Genomic DNA, 22,605 nt, shown 5'->3' with positions numbered 1-22,605 from the left:
ACTAGGTTGATATATTGAGAAGGAACTAAATGCCAATGAATTGTACACTTTAAAATGGTTAATTTTATGTCATGTGCATTTTACCACAATAAAGACATCCCATAATAAGGAGTGAGGGATACTGATCAGTTGGTATATACCTTTATCCCCTTACTCCTTCCGTCTTTCTACCTGAAGGTGTAGGTGGATCAGCCATTAGGTGCCCATGAAGCAACAAACATTTGCCAAGAATGGGTCTTCGATATCACGAAGAAAACCACAGTAACATCAATTTTATTATGAGACAAATAATACCCCCAATTGAAAAAATAGCACGTTCTTTGTTCTTACAAACTTCCTCTTCAAAAAATGACCTTAACACAGACTAAGTGAACAAATTCACACGTAAGCCTTAGGTTAGATTTAATTGTCATATGTACTTTTGGTTGGATGGTTTCACCAGTTGCCAGGAAAATGCCCTTTGCTATGCAGATCAGCACTCACCACCTGTAAGCATTCCAAAAGGGAGACAATAAATACAAAACAGCATCACAAACATTAGGTATACAAGTAACAACAGAAACTGAAAATAACTATCTTTTATATAAAGGCCACAGTTTACCCCTGGCCTGAACAAACATAACTGTGTAGTCCTTCAATATGTATTGATGACTACTTACTATGTGCCAGGCACCGAGTCAGAGATGGGAGCCAGAACATTACCATGAGCAAGAAAGATAAATTCTCTGCCCTCATGGAGCTTACATTCTAGCAAGAAGGTGATGCAAACGATAAACACATAAGCAATTTCGCATACACTATATATTAATACAATGCATAGGAAGAAGCATAGTGGGCTTCCAAACCTGACTTAGGACCAGCTCTTAGCTCCTCCATCTCTGGCACAGCTCTGCAGGGTCCGCAGTTCCCTCAGTCCCCTAGGAGTCAGCAGCACTTTCAACACCGCAGCTTTCGTCTCAAGTAGTCAAAAACATCTCAGTTCCCCACTACCATTGCTGACATTATCCCCACATTTTATCTAACTTCAGGAAAACAAAACAAAACAAAACAAAAAACAAATAAAAAACCACGCCTCACCCCAACCAATCCCAAACCTAAAAGGTGAAAAATTAAATCCAAAGCAAAATCCATTCTTGTTCCCAAGGACAAAGATCCTACAAACAAAACAAAGCTTATCTTTCTGGTAGAGAGCCAGGGAGGAAAGGAGGGTGGACATAGCATTCAGGTCAAAAACTTGTATATGGGGGCGCCTGGGTGGCTCAGTGGGTTAAAGCCTCTGCCTTCGGCTCAGGTCATGATCCCAGGGTCCTGGGATCGAGCCTCTGCTTGGCGGAGAGCCTGCTTCCTCCTCTCTCTCTCTGCCTGCCTCTCTGCCTACTTGTGATCTCTGTCTGTCAAATAAATAAAATAAAATCTTTAAAAAAAAAAAAAAAACTTGGGGCGCCTGGGTGGCTCAGTGGTTAAGCCGCTGCCTTCGGCTCAGGTCATGATCTCAGGGTCCTGGGATCGAGTCCCGCATCGGGCTCTCTGCTCGGCGGGGAGCCTGCTTCCTCCTCTCTCTCTCTGCCTGCCTCTCTACCTACTTGTGATTTCTCTCTGTCAAATAAATAAATAAAATCTTTAAAAAAAAAAAAAAAACTTGTATATGAGGAAAAATGCAACTAATAACTAAGTACGAAAGATGTAACTCTAGCACCTGAAGAAAATGCCCTTGACCAGTGCTGTCCAATAGAAATATAATGCAAGATACAAATGAGAGTCATTTTTGCAATTTTAAATCTTCTAAAAGTAAAGAGAGGTAAATTAATTTCAATAGTATATTTCCTCTAACCCAAATACCTACAGTATTATATTTTCAACATATAATCAATATAAACATTATTAATATGGTATTTTACATTCTGTATTCATTCCCATACTGAGCCTTCAAAATTTGGTAAGTATTTTAAATTTATATAAAATTTATATATAGTACATCTCAATCTGGACTAGATACATTTCAAGTACTCAGTAGCCACATGTGGCTAGGGGCCACCTTACTGAACAGTGTAGCCCTAGAAAAAAATTACCTTTTCCATGAACATTAAAGCTAATGGTTCCCCAGAATTGAAGCTTTTAGCTATCTTTTTGGCTGTTCCTAAGAAGCTACATACTGGCACCCTCCATTCTTAGTCCTGGAGACATAGCTTTGGTACTATGGATCACAAGTTAACATAATTAACTGATTAAGAGACTATACATATATTTGCAATTCAAGTGAGGAACAAAATGATCAGCCTTGGCGGGGAAAAAGGATGTGTTCACCTTGCCCATTCATCTGTCTATCCATCCATTCAACATTTATTGGGCCTACAATATGCCAGAATTAATTCTATATGCTAGTATCCTGCCTGCAGGGAGTTTAGCCTTTTAGAGGAAAAGTTGAGAGACATAAATAATTAAATAATAAACAATTTCATTTCAAATAGTAATTTTTCTAGGAAGAAAATAAAACTGGAAAATACCATCATGAATGGAAGAGGAGATTACTTTAACTAATAGGGCAGAGGCTTCTCTGAGAAGGTAGCATTTAACCAGAAAATAAATTAACAGGGATATGAGGGGAGAAGAGTGTTTTACACAAAGAAAATCAGGCAAAGACCTAAGGGAGAAAGAAGCTTGGTATATTTGCAAAACAGAGAGAACATCAATGTGGTTATAGAGTAGTTAACAAGGAGAAATAGCAGGATGTCATAAAAGTAGCCAAAAGCCAGATCACTTAAGGCCTAAAGAAAAGGGTATGGGCTTTAGACATTATTCTAAGAAAAAATCAATGAGGGGTTCTGAGTGGGGGGAGAATCATCTGACTTACATTTAAAACAAGACTGTGTGGGGGGAATAACCAAATCCTTGCATGTTTGGGGGATGGTTTAAGAGTGAAAGTGGGGAGACCAGTTGGCAAGCTGCTGCAGGAGCTAAGGAGAGGTGACGTGGCATGGAGTAGGCTGGTAGTGGTAGAAGTTGTGAGAAGTCAGATTTAGAATATCCTTTCAATTTACCAGCAGTTCCTGTCAGCTCTACCTTCAAAATTAGATTATATAGATTGTATTTTGAATCTACAGAACATGCTGATAAATTACATTGTGAGATGAAAAAAGGAAAGGCTGGCTAACTATTAGAATTTTGCCTGGAGTATATAGTTGGAATGATGATGTCACTTATGGAGATGGGGAGCTGAAACAGGAGCAAAACATGCCCCTCCTTCTGAATTTCCAATCTCAGTAAATGGAACCACCATACAGACACCTGAGCTTCATCCAAGGTACTGCCCTATCCAGTCACCATTATCCACTAATTCTGTCTTCCCAGTTTCTCAAATCTGTCCCCTCCTTCCCATCCCTGACTTGGTTCATTAGACCAAATTACCTACCAACACTACTGAAACTGCCTTAACTTAACTTAACTGCCACAGTTTTAAATTCCCAACTTAATTTCAGTGCTACAAATTATTACCCTGCTAACAATTCTACAACAATCTTTATGAAGAGTAATTTGGCATTACCTATCAAAGTTTAAAATGGACAAGCCCTCTGACTGGCTCTCCTTTATGATTCCATCTTACAGAAATACTCAAAGAACAAAAATATGAGGGCACTTTAATAGTGGAAAACTAGATACTACCTTAATGCCATTCAATAAGGAAACTGTTACATAAACATCACACAACTATATTATAAAATTCTATTTAGTCCTTTATTTATGTATTTATTTAAGTAGACTCCACACTCGGTGGAGCTTGAACTCACCACCAACCCTGAGATCAAGACCTGAGCTGAGATCAAGAGTCTCATGCCCAACTGACTGAACCATCCAGATGCCCCCTAGTCCTTATTCTTTTAAATGAAGCAGATCTAATATATTGATATGATAAGATATCCAAGATACTTGAAAAGCAAATGGCAATGTATATATGGTTGCATTTATTGGAAAAGCGCCACAGTGTATCTAGAAGTTCAGTGTGTATGTTGTTTCTAAAGGCCTAGAGAAGGTCTAGGATGACACACATCAAATTATCAATAATGGTTTACCTCGGGGTAGTGAGATGGGGATGGGTTGAGGTGGGGGTTCTTTTTTTAAAACTATATATATTTATCATTGGATGGATTTTTAAATATTTATATAACAGCAACAAAACTGTACAACCATCCTGTATGCCCTAAAGTGATTCAAGGTACTTTAGGACCTTGAACTAGCCTTCTCTTCAGACTAGTTTCTCAAACTTATTTACATTAGGTAGGTGAAAGTATGTTTTTGTGTCATGGGAAATGTGGGTTGATTGTTGAAACTGGTCGTGTACTAAGTCTATCTGCTTTGCACTGGAAGAAGAAAGGCATCCTCTAGCACTCAGGATGGAAAGCTCTTTCTAAAGAGAAGTTAAGGGGGTACCTGGGTGGCTCAGTGGGTTAAAGCCTCTGCCTTCAGCTCAGGTCATGATCCCAGGGTCTTGGGAGGAAGCCCCACATCGGGCTCTCTGCTCAGCAGGGAGCCTACTCTCCCCCTCCACCACCCGCCTGCCTGCCTCTCTGCATACTTGTGATCTCTGTCAAACAAATGAATAAAATCTTTTAAAAAAATAAAATAAAGAGAAGTTAAGGTACTCATATCTCTCCTTGAGGGCACAGCAGAATCAGTTTATTCCTTTAGTTCTTCAAAGGAAGAAATAAAACTTCATGACTCTTTTCTCAACCCATTTGCCTTTACGTGGTTTAAGAGTACCTGTACTTATCTTGTTCAGTTCTTTCATAATATAAAAGGCCAACAGAATAGACAGTAAATTGACCGTAAAACCAGTTCCTTTCTAAAAATATTCATTTCCCCAAGAGAGTTTTAGGTAATTAAAGAAAAACTGATAGCATTCCAGCTAGTGATCCGCTAGAGATAACACATGTGAAATAGCTTTGGTGGAAACAAAAAAATGCTAAACAAATAGAAGGTGGAATTAGACCTATTTCTAAATTCTAAAGAGTCTCATATTTATTTTTGATTTCCACTTCTTACTTTTTTAGACTTAGGAATAAAGAGAACAAGAAAATATATATTTAAGTCTTTCTATTGTTGTCCTGGCTGGGAATCTAGCCATAGAACCAACTGGTAGAAAGAAAAGGAACTGCTCTTCCCAATCTTGTTACCATTTAGTATCCAATTCTCTCAAAATAGTACCAAAAAGAGTTATGAAATAGTCAATTATTTCTTCCTCAGTCATTCAGATAGAAATGAAGCACCTTGGCAAGATAGGAAAAGAGAAACCTAATTAGCAATTGTTTAGGTGAAGTTTGCTGCCTTATAATCCTAAACCTAAACCTATAAATAATCCTAAACCTAAACCTATAAACCTAAACCACCTACAGCAGTCCCTCAAATGAAATATCCTTCACCTGGTTTGAATTGCTATTGCACATCAGAAAACTTGTCAGCTGTGTTGTTATTATTAGGCCGCATTTACCTCCATAAGACATCAGAGCAGAAAGGAATCAGTGTGATTCTAGCATAATCCTCTCCTTATTGACAGCTGAGAAACTGGCTCAGAAAGACTGCATCAGGTGTCATCCTGCAAGTGTCTACTTAACTTGGAACTGGGACCAGAACCTAGTCTTCTGAGCTGGAGGCACACCAAACTGGATAATTTATTTTTTTAATCATCTAAACTTAACACTCCTTAAGTAGTGGAAATACTCTCTAAGTATTATTTTGGAGAAAAGGGGCAACTAAATGAGAAAAAGTCTTCCTCTTCAAGGGCAGATAGAATGAAAGCAGTTTTCCACCAAATATAAGGTTATGTGGATCACCTAAAGGCCTAGACTATTTATTCATCACCTTACTTTTGGCAAAGGATAATGAATAATATTATTTAGTGGCATGGGAAGAGAAAAAAATTCCTTTTAAAATTAGTTAACCTCTCATGCTGATCCTGTAGAGTGGGAAAATGGCTCTTTGGTTAGGGAAACATCTTGGATAGGTCACTTTGGACATAAGAACTTTCAAGGTACTACTTGAAATAGAAATAAAATAAAGAAATGTTCTTTCCTCTAGTACATTTATAACTTTCCAAGGTCTTTGGGGAAAAAGGGTGATGAAGAGAAGGAAACAGGAAGCTGAGGCTGAAGTTTTAGCAAGATTTGAAAGCAGGACTCTACTTGGGATGAAACGTGAGGATGATAGAATAGAAACTCTTTAAGAACAAGGTTCTATATGATCTACTCTTGTATTTCTTGACTCTGCAATGCCTAGACAAGATGGCCCATCGCTGCCCACCTCCTCCCCACTACTATAAACACTTCAGTGAATATATGCTACATGGGTCATGGGAGTTGGAATAGGTGGTGTGGAAGAAGTAGAGAAGCCACGGAAGCAAGTAGGCAGAGTAGGAGGAGCCCTTTCCACAACTCTCCCCACTAAAGAAAAGAGAAATGAAACTGGAAGAAGTATCCCATGATGTGAAAAGTGTTCTATTTAAATCTTACAGGGGAGTGAAAGATGGAGACACCTGGGCAGCTGATACTTGAATAATAATAACATAGCCAACTTCGGAGAGGAGTTCCTGGCCATCCCTTATTACAGGCTGAAAGTAGTAACAATTCCAGCCACCCTGAGATCCACAGACACTGTGATTACATCTACTGACCAACCTCCTGTGTGAGCTTGCCCTTACTAGAGCTTCAGAGGCAGACAACTGGCAGGGTTCCCATTTTTAATCATTTTTGTCACTGACCGGCTTTTCTCAACAGATTATAGTGCCATTCAGTAGACATAAATCTGTCTGATGAAGTAATTTCAAACTCTATTGAGTTCTCAGGTATGTTGTTGAAGTCCAAAATTTTACATACTGAATTATATTTTCCTATTAATTTTGAAAATCAGAGACCTTTCTTTAAGGAAATGATGAACCCAGGATTTTTAAAAAGTACCTAAGTCACACCTACAAGCCCTAGTATTAATATAAAAAGTTTGCTTTTGTTACCCTATTTCTTTAATGCTACTGCACATTTTCTACATGCACTTCTTCAAATATCTATTAGATCCTTTTTCTAAAATCGGAGTATCTTTTCCATTATAACACATTAAGACTGTAATTGTCATCTCTAATTATATATATCTTTAAATACAAATATCTACCTCACAGTTTTGCTTATACAGGAGTAAATGAGTCAATATATGTAAAGACACATAGTAAGTACTATCAGAAACTTTCTTCTTTACACACACATGTGGAAAAACAATCCTTCTATACTTAACACATAATGGATATCTTTTCCCATCAATATATTCTTTTTAATAGCTACAGAACTACATGGAAACAGTTTAATTTCTGATCAATACATATTTAATACATCCATGTATCTATATACCATTTCAAGCACTGTTGCAATAAATACTTATTCATACTTGTATCTTCACTCACGACATTCTTCTGTAGCACAAATTCCATACACATACACACACACACAAAAAGAGAACAAACCATGCCTTGAGGTATGCTCATACGTACAGCAGAGGAAGAAATAAAGCCTGAAGATTGAGAAGGAATAGCCAATGAAGTAAGGAGAACCAAGACAGCATAATGGCTAGGATACCAAATGAAAACGTTTCAAAGAGAAAGCATGGATTGATAGCATCAAAAACTGAAAAACAGCCAAAAAGACTGAGGAGTAAAGGTTTGTTACATAGGATACTTATGACTGGAGAAAGCCATTTCAGTGTAGTAATTGGGAAAGACACAAACTGCAAACAGAGAGGAAAGAAATATGCAACTAATTTATATGATTCTCTGAGAAGCTGGTAGATAACAGAAAAAGAAAAACTAGAACAGTAGCTCTAGGAAGTAGAAGATGCAAGTTGTCAGACTCCAGAAAAAATATCCAGAAACATTTATTGACTAAAATAAAGAGCTTAGAGTTCTTACAACTACTTTTTTTTTTTCTTTTTTAGGATTACTTATTTGAGAGAGTGAGCAAGCAAGTAGGGGGAAGGGCAGAGGGAGAGAGGGAATCCTGAGCAGACTCCCCACTGAGTGCAGAGCCCAACATAGAGCCCAACCCTGAGATCATGACCCAAGGTGAAATCAAGAGTCAGAAGCTTAACTGAACTAGCCATCCAGGTGCCCCTGAAACTATGTTTTTAAACACCTGATTCATGTTTTATTTAAATGAAGTTCTTTCTAGAACTATGAAAGTTTAAAAACAATGTTTAAAAGTTGAATAGGTCCATCCAAAGAAGACACATACATAAAGTCTTAAGGCAGCTTATTGCCAGAAAAAAATTACACCATGTAACAACTGCATCTGTTATTTGAAACATGACTATTAGGAGAAGTCTGAAACATTGCTTTAATGGGAAGAGTATTCATTTTAATTATGCTCCAAGATGTTACAGACCTAGAAATTAACAAATTTCAGTCAGTATAAAATAGATTTATTGTCAATATTAAGTCATGAATACAGCCTAGGTAAATGAAACAATCACTTCATACAAGGATCAGATACTCTAAAATCTATCTTCACACATGTACTATAAAATGATAAATACTTAAAAATGACAATGCAAGGAAAAAATATTATAAAAAATACAATTGCTATAGCCCCTTGCATTAAAGTTCTTTATTTTTAAAGTTCTGCTTTAGGGGATAATACCATGCTACAGATCAGAACCAAAAATAAACTGTTCCTTGAGGTTACAATGTTCAATAATGTACTGGATGCACTCTAATACATCATGTCTGTCAAGAATCAAAAAGAGAGACAAAGAAAGACTTCAATGATGTTGAGAGAAAAGAGAGAAGTTATCAATTGTTATATGCTGATTTCTGCTGGAATGGCCTCATTAGACAATTTATAGCACTGTAGAAGACAGGAGAAGGAAAGGGACCAGTCTTAGCTTTCAATAAAGGATTTACAAATCAGCACAAACTCAGACGATTCTGAAAGGCACTGTTCCCAATGCTCTCCACTCTTCAACCCTGTAGGAACTCCTTGTTCCTATATCCATGTTTTTTTCCTAATTTCTTCATAAGCGTTTACCAAGTATACTTTCTGTTTTCTACCATCCAACATCCAAACCAAAAGGCATTAAGCAAAACAACAGACTCTGTCAAGTCAGTTCGAAAGACATAAATTTTGGTTTAGATATTAATCAAGAGATTTAGGCATACCTATCCCTCTTCCTCCCTCACATATTGACTCCAATCCTCAACCATGTGGCAATATGCAGTTTTAAGATTTTTTTTGTCTCATCAATAATTTTTCTGTTGCCAAGCTGCTTGGCAGCAATACTGGGACTTGTTTAGAATGCTTGGTCAGAACAGATTTTTAAAAGGATGTGATCGGTGAATTAGTGATCATAGTGGGCTTCTACAGGGAGACGGGAAGAATTTACTGCACAGATCTCACTCATTTCAGAAGGGAGAAAAATGGGTCTCAAAAAGGAAAAAGATTAGGGTAAATATGAAATACAGTAAGATATTAATACTGTAGTAACAGCACGGAAGGAAATGCTTATATAGCCAACCTACCTGTGGGGAAGCTTCTGGCATAAAAATCAAACCTTCTCTCCCATTACTGTTTAGCTGCTTTACTTTGAGAAGGGCAGAATGCCACTTAAACACTTTCCTTCAACAGTAAGGAATTTCTTTTTGAAATGAACATTAGAGAAAGGAAGAAAAGGTAGGGAAAGCTCACTCAAAAAGGTCCTCAAACATGCGTTGTCCCATTGCTATGTATGCTTCCTTCTCCTCTGGTGTCATCTGGGCCACCAGCTCTGGCCGCTGGCTCACTTCACTGTAGGAGAACGGACGGCCAGCCACCATAACAATGGGATCATCTGCTACTTCCTCAAACTCATCGTCCTCCTCCTCATCCTCGTCCCGATGATGCGCTGCCACAGCTGCTGGTCGAGGTGGGGAGTCATCGTCTGACTCACTGGTCTCACTTTCTGAGTCACTGCCATTGGCAGTGGTCACGGGAGCAGCTGCCCCTACTGAGCTTGCTGTGGCTGAGGGGGTCTTCTTCTCATGAATGAGTAGTGCTCGCATGACCTCTTCATTATCATCTGGCCCTGCACGGCCCTCCTCACGCTCCTGAAATGCGTCTATATCTATACCACCTGGAAAGAAAAAAACAGAATGTCAATTTCCTTAAGTAGAAAAGGCATTACTTTATAACTTATAAGACTTCACTAGTTCCAGTTTTTGAGGAACTGTCCATAAGATATTAAAAATACTTCGCACAAACTGGAACTTAAGTAGCATGGTTTAAACACATGTGTTTTAAGAATAAAAAAGTCTGAATTTGAATCTGGGTCCTTTCAGATATAAGCTGTACTACTTTGGGCAAGTTTTTAGTCTGTGAATTTCAGTACCTTTTCCTATAAAAAGGAGTGGTAAGAACATCTACCTTACAGAGCTCTGGATAAGAACATATGTAATTATGTCTAAGAAGGACCAAGTACTGTAGCTGGTAAAACAGGAACTCAAACAATGGCTCCTCATCTTGCTTCAAGTAAAAGCCAAAAGCTTTACAATGGCTTAGAGAGTCCTATAATATTTGGGACCCCTCTTGCTCACATGCTCACCTTACTTACCTCTGCTCTTTCCCTTTGCTTATTCTTCTCTAGTGACAGTAGCCCCAGGGTATTCCCTATGTATATAACATTCATTCCGATCTTAAGGCCTTTGTACTCCCTGTTTCCTCTACCTGGGATATTTTTTCTCTATGTTACATAGCTAACTCCCTCACATCCTTTATGTTTTTATTCAAATGTCACCTTCTTATAATTCACCCCACCCTATATTCCCAATGCTCTATTTTTTCCCCCATAGCACTTACTTTCTAACATAATAATTCTTGTCTACAGTCTCTGTTACCTCCTTTCCCAAGAGGTACATTCTCCACAAGCAGATATTTCTCTTTTTTTATTCAATGATATATCCCATGTACCAAAATAGTGCCTCCCACTTATTAGGCACCAAAGGAATACATGAGTGAATAAATGCAATTTTATTTTCCTGAAACAAATTACACATACTTTGAACTCTTTATAAAAAGGAATCTCTTATCAGGAATGAAGGTTCTCTCACCGCACACCTCCTATCATTTTGCGTATATATCACGCCTGAAAAATTACAGATGAAAATTTAAGAAAAAAACTTATATTCTGTATTCTGAGTACCAAGTATACTGCTATTTAAAACATATAAAAGGATTAAAAATGTTGTTTGGAACCTAACTCTTTGATTCAAATCCTGATTCTAACACCTATTAACTATGGTTTTGGCTACATTACTTCATTTTTCTGCTTCAATTTTCTCAAGTACAAAAAGGTGGGAAAATGAGTACATATGTCACTGGATAATTGTGGGGATTAAGTGAATATCTGTGAAGTGTTTAGAATGAGTCTGGCGCTTAGCTTAGTGTTATCTATCATCAACATCGTCACCAAGAAAAGGCTCAGAAATGACCAATTCCAGCCATGAATGAAGTGAGAGCATCTTCTCATTCACATATTAAAATGGATTAGTGTAACACTGCACAATTTAGAAAGTGCAGAACTCCTGAGATATGAGATTGGGCAGCTTAAGAGACAGAAAGGAAACAGGAATTAAGAAGTTAAATGTTCAAATCAGAGAATATAGGCTTTTGATAACATGGATGTAAAATCAAAGTTTACTACTTTAAAACATTGCTAAAGGCTGAGGCTCCTTCCAAGAGTCCTTACTGCCAAAGCAGTATTGCAACAGGGGGTAAAAAAAAAGGAATTGTCTCTAAGGCAATCATCACTCCTATAAGAATTTTCCAATAAGCTTAATATTATCAACATAGTACTTTGATTAATGTTTAAAGTAAACATAAAATAAGGGGAAAAGCAATTTAGTTTTGTAAACTAAATCATATCTCAAAGATTTATGACAAAGGTCTTGAGAGGTTTGGGGGAAAAAGGAGCTGCTCTGCTACAGATGAAGACAGACAACAAAAAATGAGGATAAATGAGCAAATATTTGGATGGTAAAGTAGAAACACTAGTTCTAGGAACAGTCTTATTTAAGTTATAAGTTACAAAAAAGACATACATAATGGGAAACTGTCAAGTTCACTGATGATGCTAAGCAATTCTGGATGCTTAAATAAGGCCAAGCTGATGGGGGAAAAAAAAAAACCAAAAAACCACAGGAAGAGCTGAGAGTGGGCAGAAAACTGGCGGATTTATTTCTATACTGGCAAGGGTAAGAAAATCTGCCTATAGAAAAACAATCTAAAACATATTGAAAGACCTGGTCCAAGTTATCTGATACAGAGCAAGGGAGGATCTTTAAAAATCCCTGTACATGGTTCCAAAGTTGTTGGTCTTAAAATATTGCTTCTTGACCCAAAGTAACAAAGTATTAGATAAAAACCAGAAGGATATTTTAAGTAAAACTCAAACCATTTATGATGGATCCATGCATAAACATATATTGTTCTGGTTACTAGATCTAAATAAAGTAAAGTATATTATGCTTGGAGAAGGTCCAGAAAAAGACAATTTAAATAAAACCAAAAAATGTAGATGTAGGTGACTTCAGGAAAGAGGACTATTTGTAAGGAAAGTAGAAGGAAAGAGAATTAGAATAGATCACTATGCTTTCAGTATAGTAATGAACACATGATTAAGATCTGTAAAATTCTAAAAATATTAAAATAACTTGAAGTCTGAGGAAAATTAAGTGTAGGACAAACAAGACTCTCTTCACACATTCACTAGAGCCTATCCTATCATAAAACTTAATACAAATTTAGACATGAGAGTATACTATCCTATTTTATACAGAAAGAAAATATTCACAAATCAGAATTAGGTAGACTTGAAAACTTTTTAAGGGCCCTTATGATTCAAATTCTATCATTCTAGGAATTGTAAACATTGAATGTTAAGCTTATAAACCTAACTGCATATAACATGGGCTAACAATGGATTCATTTAATTCAATTTTGTTTCTAAGTTCAAAGAAAAGGTTTGGTAGCTTTAAGAATAGGCAAGAAGCCAAGTTGGGGAAAACAAGCCTACTAAATAGTTATCACTATCACTCCTATATAAAGTGAAACAATTTGAATCAAATATAACTAAACATCATAGCCAAGCTTTTCAGTGCTAAGGAGGGTGGGTAAAGTAAGATTGCCAAAGAAAATTTTTTTTCTGATTGACATCAAAACACCAAGAAGAATCCTACTAGAAGTATTACCTGATTTTATCATCACTACCCAACTCCATACTACTACTTAATTCTTAGGATACATAGTTAAAGAAATGCTAATATAAAGGGGGAAGAGGTTAGAAGAAATACCAAAAAACAGGTAGCTTTCAGTTTCAGGGATTAAAGAACCATACTCAGGTGATGTCTTAGAAATGATACCTACCTAACTGGGTGTAGGGCCATGCAGACTCTACTGCCAACAAAACCTAACCAGAAGTACTAACTCCCTTTCATCTCTGCTTCCCAGTTTCTGAGCAATCTCTGTCCATTCTGAGCCTCACATTTTCTACTTTTTTACTCCCATACATCACCACCCAAAAGTCTTTGAATCCAGTAACTTTACAGGTTTAAAAAGTAAATTGCTGCAGTGCTCAAACTGCTGGTTACTATGTAATTCTTAAGTCTTTGGGGATCACTGAGAGTTCTAAAATCTTCTAATATGGAGTTCTGTCAATCTTCTTGGATGATAAGAATCCTTAATAGGCGCCTCGGTGGCTCAGTGGGTTAAAGCCTCTGCTTTCGGCTCAGGTCATGATCCTAGGGTCCTGGGATCGAGCCCTGCATCGGGCTCTCTGCTCAGCGGGGAGCCTGCTTCCTCCTCCCTCTCTCTCTGCCTGCCTCTCTGCCTACTTGTGATCTCTATCTGTCAAATAAAAATAAATTAAAAAAAAAAAAAAAAAGAATCCTTAATCCTTTAACCAGGTGGCTCCTTTTTATATATTTCAGGTAGCACAAACACACTGGTATTTATGAGGAGACAATATAAACAAGTTTGGACTGTATATAGTTTTGGTTCCCAATTCAGAGAAATAAAAAGGAATATAAGTTAGGGTAACAGAAGAATAAAGAAGAGGTGAATTTGGCCACTTTGAACATAATAGGACTTTTCCATGAAATTAAGACAAAGAAATGGTAATTTCTTAATTCTAAAAATGGAGATTTAAAATTTACTTATTATTTCAGGGACGCCTGAGTGGCTCAGTTGGTTGGACGACTGCCTTCGGCTCAGGTCATGATCCCGGAGTCCCGGGATCGAGTCCCGCATCGGGCTCCCAGCTGCATGGGGAGTCTGCTTCTCCCTCTGACCTTCTCCTCGCTCATGCTCTCTCTCACTGTCTCTCTCTCAAATAAATAAATAAAATCTTTAAAAAAAAATAAAATTTACTTATTATTTCAACGAAGTTGAAGGCTAATACAAGTATATATTGGTTAGTTTTTGTTGTTGTTGTTGTTTTTTAAAGATTTTATTTATTTATTTGACAGACAGAGATCACAAGTAGGCAGAGAGGCAGGCAGAGAGAGAGAGGAGGAAGCAGGCTTCCCAGTGAGCAGAGAGCCTGATGCGGGGCTCAATCCCAGGACCCTGAGACCATGACCCGAGCTAAAGGCAGAGGCTTTAACCCACTGAGCCACCCAGGCGCTCCTATATTGGTTAGTTTTAATGCTTATTAATTTCTTACTTCCTGGCATAACACAACTGTTTTGTAAAACAGATATAATGAATTACCAATAAAACTAAGAATTGCCCACTAAGTCCATTTTCCACTGAACCCAAAATAAATTCATTTTAATGACTTCTACTCTTACCTTCCTTCATCTCTTCAGAACTATATGCTCCTTGGACAGTGCTCTCTCTCAACCAAATGGGTCTCTCTTTGGCAGATTTCCCCTCCAGTGAGGCTCGATGATCTTCTTGGTCATCCATGTTAATGACAACATTCTGAGTGTATAGGTCCTCATAGGAGGGACCTTTGGTGGCCCATGCTTCCCGGTGGTGCCCACCTGGCAGGCCAGCAGCTCCTGCAGTAGTTGCTGCCCGGTCCTTGCTATAAAAAAGATGAGAAGAGGGCAAGAAGAAGAAAAAGTAAAGTCTTGGTGTTGGAAAAGAAGCACAACTGGGGAGGTAGTTACTGAAGAAATAAATGCTATCTAGCAATCATATACACACGCTTTAGCAATTCTGAGAAATCGCTTATAATACAGGGTATCATATTTGTATTTAAGTTTCTCAAACACTGGGTCCACTGGCACGTATATAAATGAATGAGGTTTCATAATTTAAGATGTCTCAATAAATCTACTTAAGAGGGGAGAATAATAAAGGTGACATAATCCACTTAAAGACACTAGCTTACAAAAATCTCTCAGTCACACCTTTCATGAGTATTCCGCTTAAAAACAAAAAAACCCCAAACAAACAAAACATGTTACCTTTTTAAAAACCTCTCTCATCTCAACCAAGGATTCAGAGTGGTTCTGTGAGCTTTTTTCTCTTTGTGTGCTGAGAAGCTAAAAAAGTATTCTACAAAACCAGGCCTCAACTTAGAATTAATGTTTCTCTCCTGCTATTCACCATACAAGGTATATTGTTATGCACAATTAATCTCTTTTTTACTGAGTTGTATTGTCCCATTTCTGTACTTACGCTGACCCTGGTATCTATCCCCAACCATTATTTCCACCCTGCAGTAACCATGATCTATTTTTCAGTCTATTTTGCTTTGCTTTTTATCTCTACCACCCATGATCTACTTGCCTGTTCTAGGCCTGATCATTCCTTATCTTTCTCTAGTTACTTATGTTTCCTCATCTCTGTTAGTTAAGTCAGGTTTTCAGTCTTTGGCAGTTCTGTGTCTTATCTACTTGTTTCACTTTCAATCTGTTCTTCATTCTTTTTTTTTTTTTTTAAGATTTTATTATTTATTTAAGAGAGAAGACAGTGCACTAGAAAGAGAGAGAGCAAGCACAAGTGGGGGGAAGGGGCAGGTGGGAAGCAGTCTCTTGACTGAGCAGGAATCCCACCATACAGCTCCATCCCAGGACCTGGAATCATGACCTGAGCTGAAGGCCTTGTTTTTCTCTGCCTGCTACTGATGTGTTCTCTACATGAACTTCTATGCATAGCTCTTCCTTAATCTCTATGTTTTATCCCATAAACTATCTCCATGTTTCATGAACTATCTGCTTACTTAGTGCCCGCTCTGTGTCTTTCTTGATACCTTTTGTTATATTCCTTTAAGTGTCTACTAACTCTCTTGGCCCACTTCTCCTTTACTTCCTTCCATTTTTCTCTGAATCTCTTCCATGGATCCTAGACTACCTTCTGCGTGGAGACCTGTCTCATTGTGCCTAATGAATAAACACTCATTTGGCTTTATGCCCTGTCCAACTCCACTCTCTCAGAAACCATTCACTATTTTCCCTTTTCTTTGGTCCTACTTCATCTCTGCTTACTCCATTGCTCTTCACTTCTTCCTGGGACCACTGTATCTACTTGAGTTTTTGGTCTCATGCTTGGTTGAGGTTTCTCTGAGGTACATCTCTGTCCATGTATCTGACGGGCCAATTATATCTCTCCCTGAGAATACTATGTCTGGTCATCCTCTGGCAGTAATCATGGCTTATCCTATCTCTCCTGTTCTTCCTCTGGATATTTACAAGCCCCCTCCCACTTCTGCTATTTAAAAAAAAAAAAAAAAAGTGCTCTTTCCAGTCATCCAAACCACAATGATTCATGCCTCTAGTGGTACCTAGAGCTGCTCTATAAACCATTCTTTCCCATAGCCTTTGTATCATGTCAACTCCTGCCTCTAGCGGTACCCAGGGCTGCTTTGTAAACCATTCTGTCACATAGCTTTTGTACCAGTTTATTCTCCCATTCTGAGTCTAGGCCTACTAGGCATCTCTCCATATCCCATCTATCTATTTGCACATCATATTTTAAAAGTCTTATGTTACAGATGCAAATAACTGGTTTCTCTCTACCTGTTCTTTCTTTCTACAATTATCTAATGTTACTTTTTGCCCTATTACTGTGTCTGTCTCAATTTAATCCCTATCTGTTCCTAGTCACTTTCTATCTCTATCCTGTTCCATGTTGTCTTCTAAAAGGCTGTGTCACTGCCTTCACTAGTCTTGCTGTTTGCACTTTGGTATAAATTAGCTTTGTGAATTCAGATCTCCCCTGAGCATTCACTTTTCTTTCTCTTCCTTTCTCTTTCAATCTGATCTGGGTTTGTTTCTGTGCTCACTCAACATTCTGACCCTCTCCTATCTTACCCAGTTTCTCTGACTCCTTTTCATGTCTCTTACATCCTCAGTCAGCATCCTTATCTTGCTGCATTGAGCCTGTCTGCCCCAAATATGTCTCCCTGAGCTAGCCTTATGCCTTTTCTGTCTCTCTACACCCACTCATTGTTTCTGTAGCTCTGACCTGGCCAACTACATCTGTCCTTATCTTTCTCTCCTTCATCCAGACTCTTAAATGATTTCCTCACTCCTTCTGAAGCTACTGTTTTTCTCTCTATATAACCTAGAACACACTGTTTTCACTGTTTTCACCTATGCTCCATCTTTAGCATTAAATCTGAAAACTATATTCTGAAGGTCAACAAGTATTCAGTACTTGAGTAGAGAACAAGAAGAGTAAAGAAAAAGAACAGGACATTTAAAATAAATGTTAACATGGGATTACTTTTAAAAGTTTTAGTTTTCAGTACTCCATTATGGAAACTCAAGATCAGTTTTACTCCAGTTTGAAGCAGGAGGGATTTCACCCCAAATCAAACAAAAAAAAAAAGTTTTGTTTAAGATTTGTTTACTTATTTTAGATGGGGGAGGGCAGAAGGAGAAGGAAACAGAGAATCCCAAGCAGACTCCCCGCTGAGCACAGAGGCGGACACAGGGCTCGATCCCATTACCCCGAGATCACAACCTGAGCTGAAATCAAGAGTTAGATGCTCAACTGACTGACCCATCCAAGTGCCCCCCTAAAAATCTTTAAATGTGGAAGAACTTTTTAAGAAGATAATCCAGACATCAACCCTCAATTCTACGGTCAAATAATCTTTGACAAAGCAGGAAAAAATATCCGGTGGGGGGGAAAAAAGTCTCTTCAATAAATGGTATTGGGAAAATTGGACAACTATGTATAGAAGAATGAAATTCAACCATTCCCTTACACCATACACAAAGATAAACTCGAAATGGATAAAAAACCTCAACATGAGTCAGGAATCTATCAAACCCTAGAAGAGAACATAGGCCCCAGCAACTTCTTTCAAGACATGTCTCCAAAGGAAAAGGAAACAAAAGCAAAAAATGAACTTGTGGGACTTCATCAAGATCAAAAGCTTCTGCACAGCAAAGGAGTCAACAAAACAAAGAGGCAACCCACAGGAAGGGAGTAGATACTCGCAAATGACACTACAGACAAACGGCTAATATCCAAGATCCATAAAGAACTCCTCAAACTCAACACCCAAAAAACATATAATCATGTCAAAAATGAGCAGAAGACACAGACACTTCACCAAAGTGTTTATCTTCACCAAAGAAGATATACAAATGGCTAACAACACATGAAAAAATGTTCATCATCATTAGCCACCAGGGAAAGTCAAATCAAAACCACACTGAGATACCACCTTACACAAATGGCAAAAATTAACAGGAAAGGAAACAAAGTGTTGGAGAGGTTGTGGAGAAAGGGGAACCTTCTTACACTGTTGGTGGGAATACAAGTTGGTGTAGCCCCTTTGGAAAACACTGTGGAGATTCCTCAAAAAAATAAAAATAGAGCTACCCTATGTCCCTGCAATTGCACTACTGGGTATTTACCCCAACAATACAGATGTAGTGAAAAGAAGGGCCATCTGTACCCCAATGTTCATAGCAGCAATGGCCACAATCGCCGAACTGTGGAAAGCGCCAAGGTGCTCTTCAACAGACAAATAGATAAAGAAGATATGGTCCACATATACAATGGACTATTACACAGCCATCAGAAAGGATGAATAGCCAAGTTTGTATTAACATGGACAGGACTGGAGGAGATTACGCTGAGTGAAATAAGTCAAGCAGAGAAAGTCAATTATAATATGGTTTCACTTACTTGTGGAGCATAAGGAATAACATGGAGGACATTAGGAAAAGGAAAGGAAAAGTAAACCAGGGGATATTAGAGGGAGAGACAAAGCATGAGAGACTGTGGACTCTCAGAAATAAACTGAGGGGTTGGGAGGGAAGTGGGGTGGGAGATGGGTGAGCCTGGTGGTGACTATGAAGGAGGACATGTTTTGCATGGAGCACTGGGTGTGGTGCATAAACAATGAATCTTGGAACTGAAAAAATAAAAAAATAAAATTAAAAATAAATAAGTAAAAATAAATAAAAGGTACTTTTAACTATGGACAGTTGAGTGTACAGATTTCATTTCTACCTTTACAACAGTTACAGACAAATCTAATAGCAAATGTGACACTAAAGATAATCAAGATGAGAGACAGGTAGGTTCACTCCTTCTGCATATTTAAATTTCTTCTATGGAAAGAATGTACACATTCTACTTAAAGATGACAAAAGTGACAATTCAGTTTTGAATTTTTTTACATCATTTAAGAAATTTTAGAACTTTTAAGACCTATAACTCACTCAGGGGTGAGGGAGGAATATTTCAAAATTAAAATTTTAAAGATCTTTAAGGTGAGTTTTAGGTAAGAGATGACAAAAAAGGAAGAGATTGCTGACAAAAAAAAAAAAATTCCATTTAAGAGAGAGACTTTTTAAATATCACCAATGGGTTGACTTGCTGAAAGGCTGGAACTGTCTATCAGCTCTTGAGTTAAGACTACAAAGAGTTCTGCAGAAGCAGCCTCTGGTTTCTAATCTAGGGATTAGCTAGAATTTAATTGGTTACAGATCAGTAACCCAAGTAACAATGAAGCCACTTGTTTCTTTTTTAATCAATTAATTACTATTATCTCTGAGCTCTCATGCTATCCTATTTGAGGTTTTTCTTCTTATACCAGGAGCAAGACAGCGATTATACAACTGTTATGCTCTGAAGCAGATCCTACAGTGCAGAAAGGCTAAATCCATTTCCAGGATGTCATATCCAAGCAGTGGAGCTTGTCAAATGCTTGGTGAGACCATCTCAGCCAAGGTAACACCTTCTAACCCAGTTCCAATAGTCCTTCTCCTGACCACGTGAAAGCAACTGGACTTACTTCTGGCTGGCAGCTCCAGCTACTCCATTCTAGCTCTCTTGCCTGCCTCCATTTCTGCCTTTCTTCCCTAGTGACCAACCTGTCACCCTTTCCTGATCAGTCTGTTTCCTCTGTTTCCTGATTCTTCTTCATCCCTGGAGTAACCATCATTCCTAATGAGAATCCAGGTGACTAGATACAGAGCTACTGTCGTGCCTCTAGCATTGCTATACCACCAAGACTTGTCTCTGGCATGGAGTGAGGGATATTTTTATAAATACAAATCCTTGAATGGGAGATGAACTGTGTAAGGAGGAGAATATTAGAGATGGGATGTTGGTGGTGTGCTGAATGAATGCTATTGTAATGGGAAAGCATCTTTATAAACAGAAAAATAACTATATTTAGAGAAGGAAACACAAGAATAATTCACAGATACTATTACATTGTGTAGAAAACAATCAGAGAATGTTGAAGCATATTTCAACATGAAATAACCCAGAGGCTTGGAAAATTATGTTTTTGTAAAATCAATTTCCTCATAGGCTTCTATGTCAGGGTTATGGTATTACTTAAGCCAACAGAGATCTAAAAAATACTTCTTGATAAGAAACCAAATGACCAGTACAAAAATTAGAAGTATCTGTGATGTGGATGATATTAGTTGCCTACCAATTGTGGTTTCTTTCTTTCTTTGCTTATTGATCTTATTCAAATACCAATGGCTATTTGCTCCAAAGGACTCAGGGGTCTTCTCCAGCCCTAAGAGGTAAACCCTCACTAGAGGGTTTACTGGAGGTAAACCCTCACTAGTCTAAGCAGCAATCATGTGATCTCACTTCCTTTGCCAGATGCTGGTTTAGAAATAAACATATGCAGCAATTCTGATAGACAATGGGGGATAGAATAGGATGAAGGTTGTCCTCTGGGAAAGCCTTCTTCAAACTTCAAAGAGGACAACAGGAAGAAGCAGTTCCCTTTTCTACATTTGGACTTGCAGAAAGAAAGACACAGCCATCATAGGCTAGCCCCTCTTGTGGTCCCAAGAGGAAAACCAATAGGCTGAGTTCATCAGAGCATAAACATGGAACAAATCTAGATCCTTGAGTATGTAACTGAGCTGTGAAATTACTTCTGAACTATACTAACTCAGCATTTCTGGTGATAGCAGGCAGGTTTTTCTTACTGTTTAAGCCACCTCTAGTTTGGTTTTCTGTTATCACAGATAAAGGCATCTAACTAATCCATGACATTAGGCTAGAAAATTCATAACAACTTATATAGACATAAAACTTTCCATACAATTGGATGGTTTTTAACCATCCAAAAGAAACTCAAGTTGCTCAGGACTGCCCAGAATTGGCTTTTCTATAACATCAGTACCACAGCATATACAAAACTGAGAGTGCTCCTGAAAATCATACAGTTACAACACTGGGTTCTATGGAAAGGTATAAACTGTAAGCCTCAATGTGGCAACTCTAAGCCTCTACCCAGAAAATGGGCAGAGTAGAACATTCCCTAACCCAATTCACATTTATGTTTTCCAAAAAGGAATATAAACAACGTTCTATGGCACACCAAAAGCAAGGTTACTTTTGTAATTTAAACTTTAAGGCACACTAATAAAAACAGGGAACCACAGTAAAAAGTATTAACTCATATGTAATAACTACTATACTTTACTTTCAAAGAAGTTGCACTGAAAACTAAGACAAGAAATGTACAGTTAAAGCTTCAAAGTAAAGAAAAAAAAAAAGAGAGAGAGAGCACACAAATGCTTTATTCCTCAAAGAACTTCGTCCTTCAGGACTTGGCTAAGAAAATTCAAATATCCCCAAGAGGCATTTCCAGTTTAGGATTAGCTAACAATTGGCTGATTTGCAGTGGGTCTAAAGTCAAACTTGACTATTTAAAGATTTTTGCCCAAGGCCCACACCATTCTGCTTTCAGTACAAACAAATTTCATCACAGTCACAAGTTAATAAGACAAATGTGGTAAAACTAAGAAACTCTGTAACACCCGCTTTTAGCGTCGGGGGTATATTATTTAACTCACTACTACTCTCAAAAGTACTGGGAGTTAAAACAAGGGTCAGTTTAAAAGTGTTCTTGGTGAGAGCACAGGTCAACACTAACCTTTGTTTCAAAGCTGGTATTTCTGTGGGTTCTGGCTCAAGTATCTCATAGGCCAAGTTCACATCCTCTGTTTCCCGAAGCAAAGCATAAATGGGTTCAATTTGTTCATTAAATCTTGCCAAAAGTGTGCGTGCATCTTTTTTGGGCATTGCTGATTCATCTTCTTCTACCTCTGTATGGCAAAAAGTACAGCGGAAAGTTCCTACAGAGGAAACAAAAGTC

At 37.9% G+C, this 22,605-nt stretch overlaps 1 protein-coding gene across 8 annotated transcripts in view; it reads right to left on the bottom strand.

The window, feature by feature from the left end:
- Positions 1–257: 257 nt before the first annotated feature.
- Positions 258–22,605, bottom strand: part of GTF2E1 (general transcription factor IIE subunit 1) — a 45,523-nt gene continuing 23,175 nt past the window's right edge. For 4 of the 8 annotated variants that reach the window (XM_082712090.1, XM_082712088.1, XM_082712089.1 and 1 more), the window contains exons 3-6: positions 22,384–22,585; positions 14,846–15,084; positions 9,711–10,134; positions 258–486 (exon numbers count right to left, since the gene is read on the bottom strand). In XM_082712090.1, coding sequence (XP_082568216.1) covers positions 480–486; positions 9,711–10,134; positions 14,846–15,084; positions 22,384–22,585 — 872 coding nt within the window. In that variant the 3' untranslated portion in view covers positions 258–479. Of the gene's footprint in view, positions 1,023–8,362; positions 10,135–14,845; positions 15,085–22,383; positions 22,586–22,605 lie in introns of those variants that run through there. The other 4 variants (XM_082712092.1, XM_082712094.1, XM_082712095.1 and 1 more) reach the window with 2 other exon arrangements.

The sequence above is a fragment of the Mustela nivalis genome, assembly GCF_964662115.1.
Source record: "Mustela nivalis genome assembly, chromosome: 1".
In the NCBI taxonomy this organism is placed as follows: domain Eukaryota; kingdom Metazoa; phylum Chordata; class Mammalia; order Carnivora; family Mustelidae; genus Mustela; species Mustela nivalis.
Note: the sequence above shows the minus strand (reverse complement) of the source record. Positions and strands in the feature narration are given on the sequence as shown.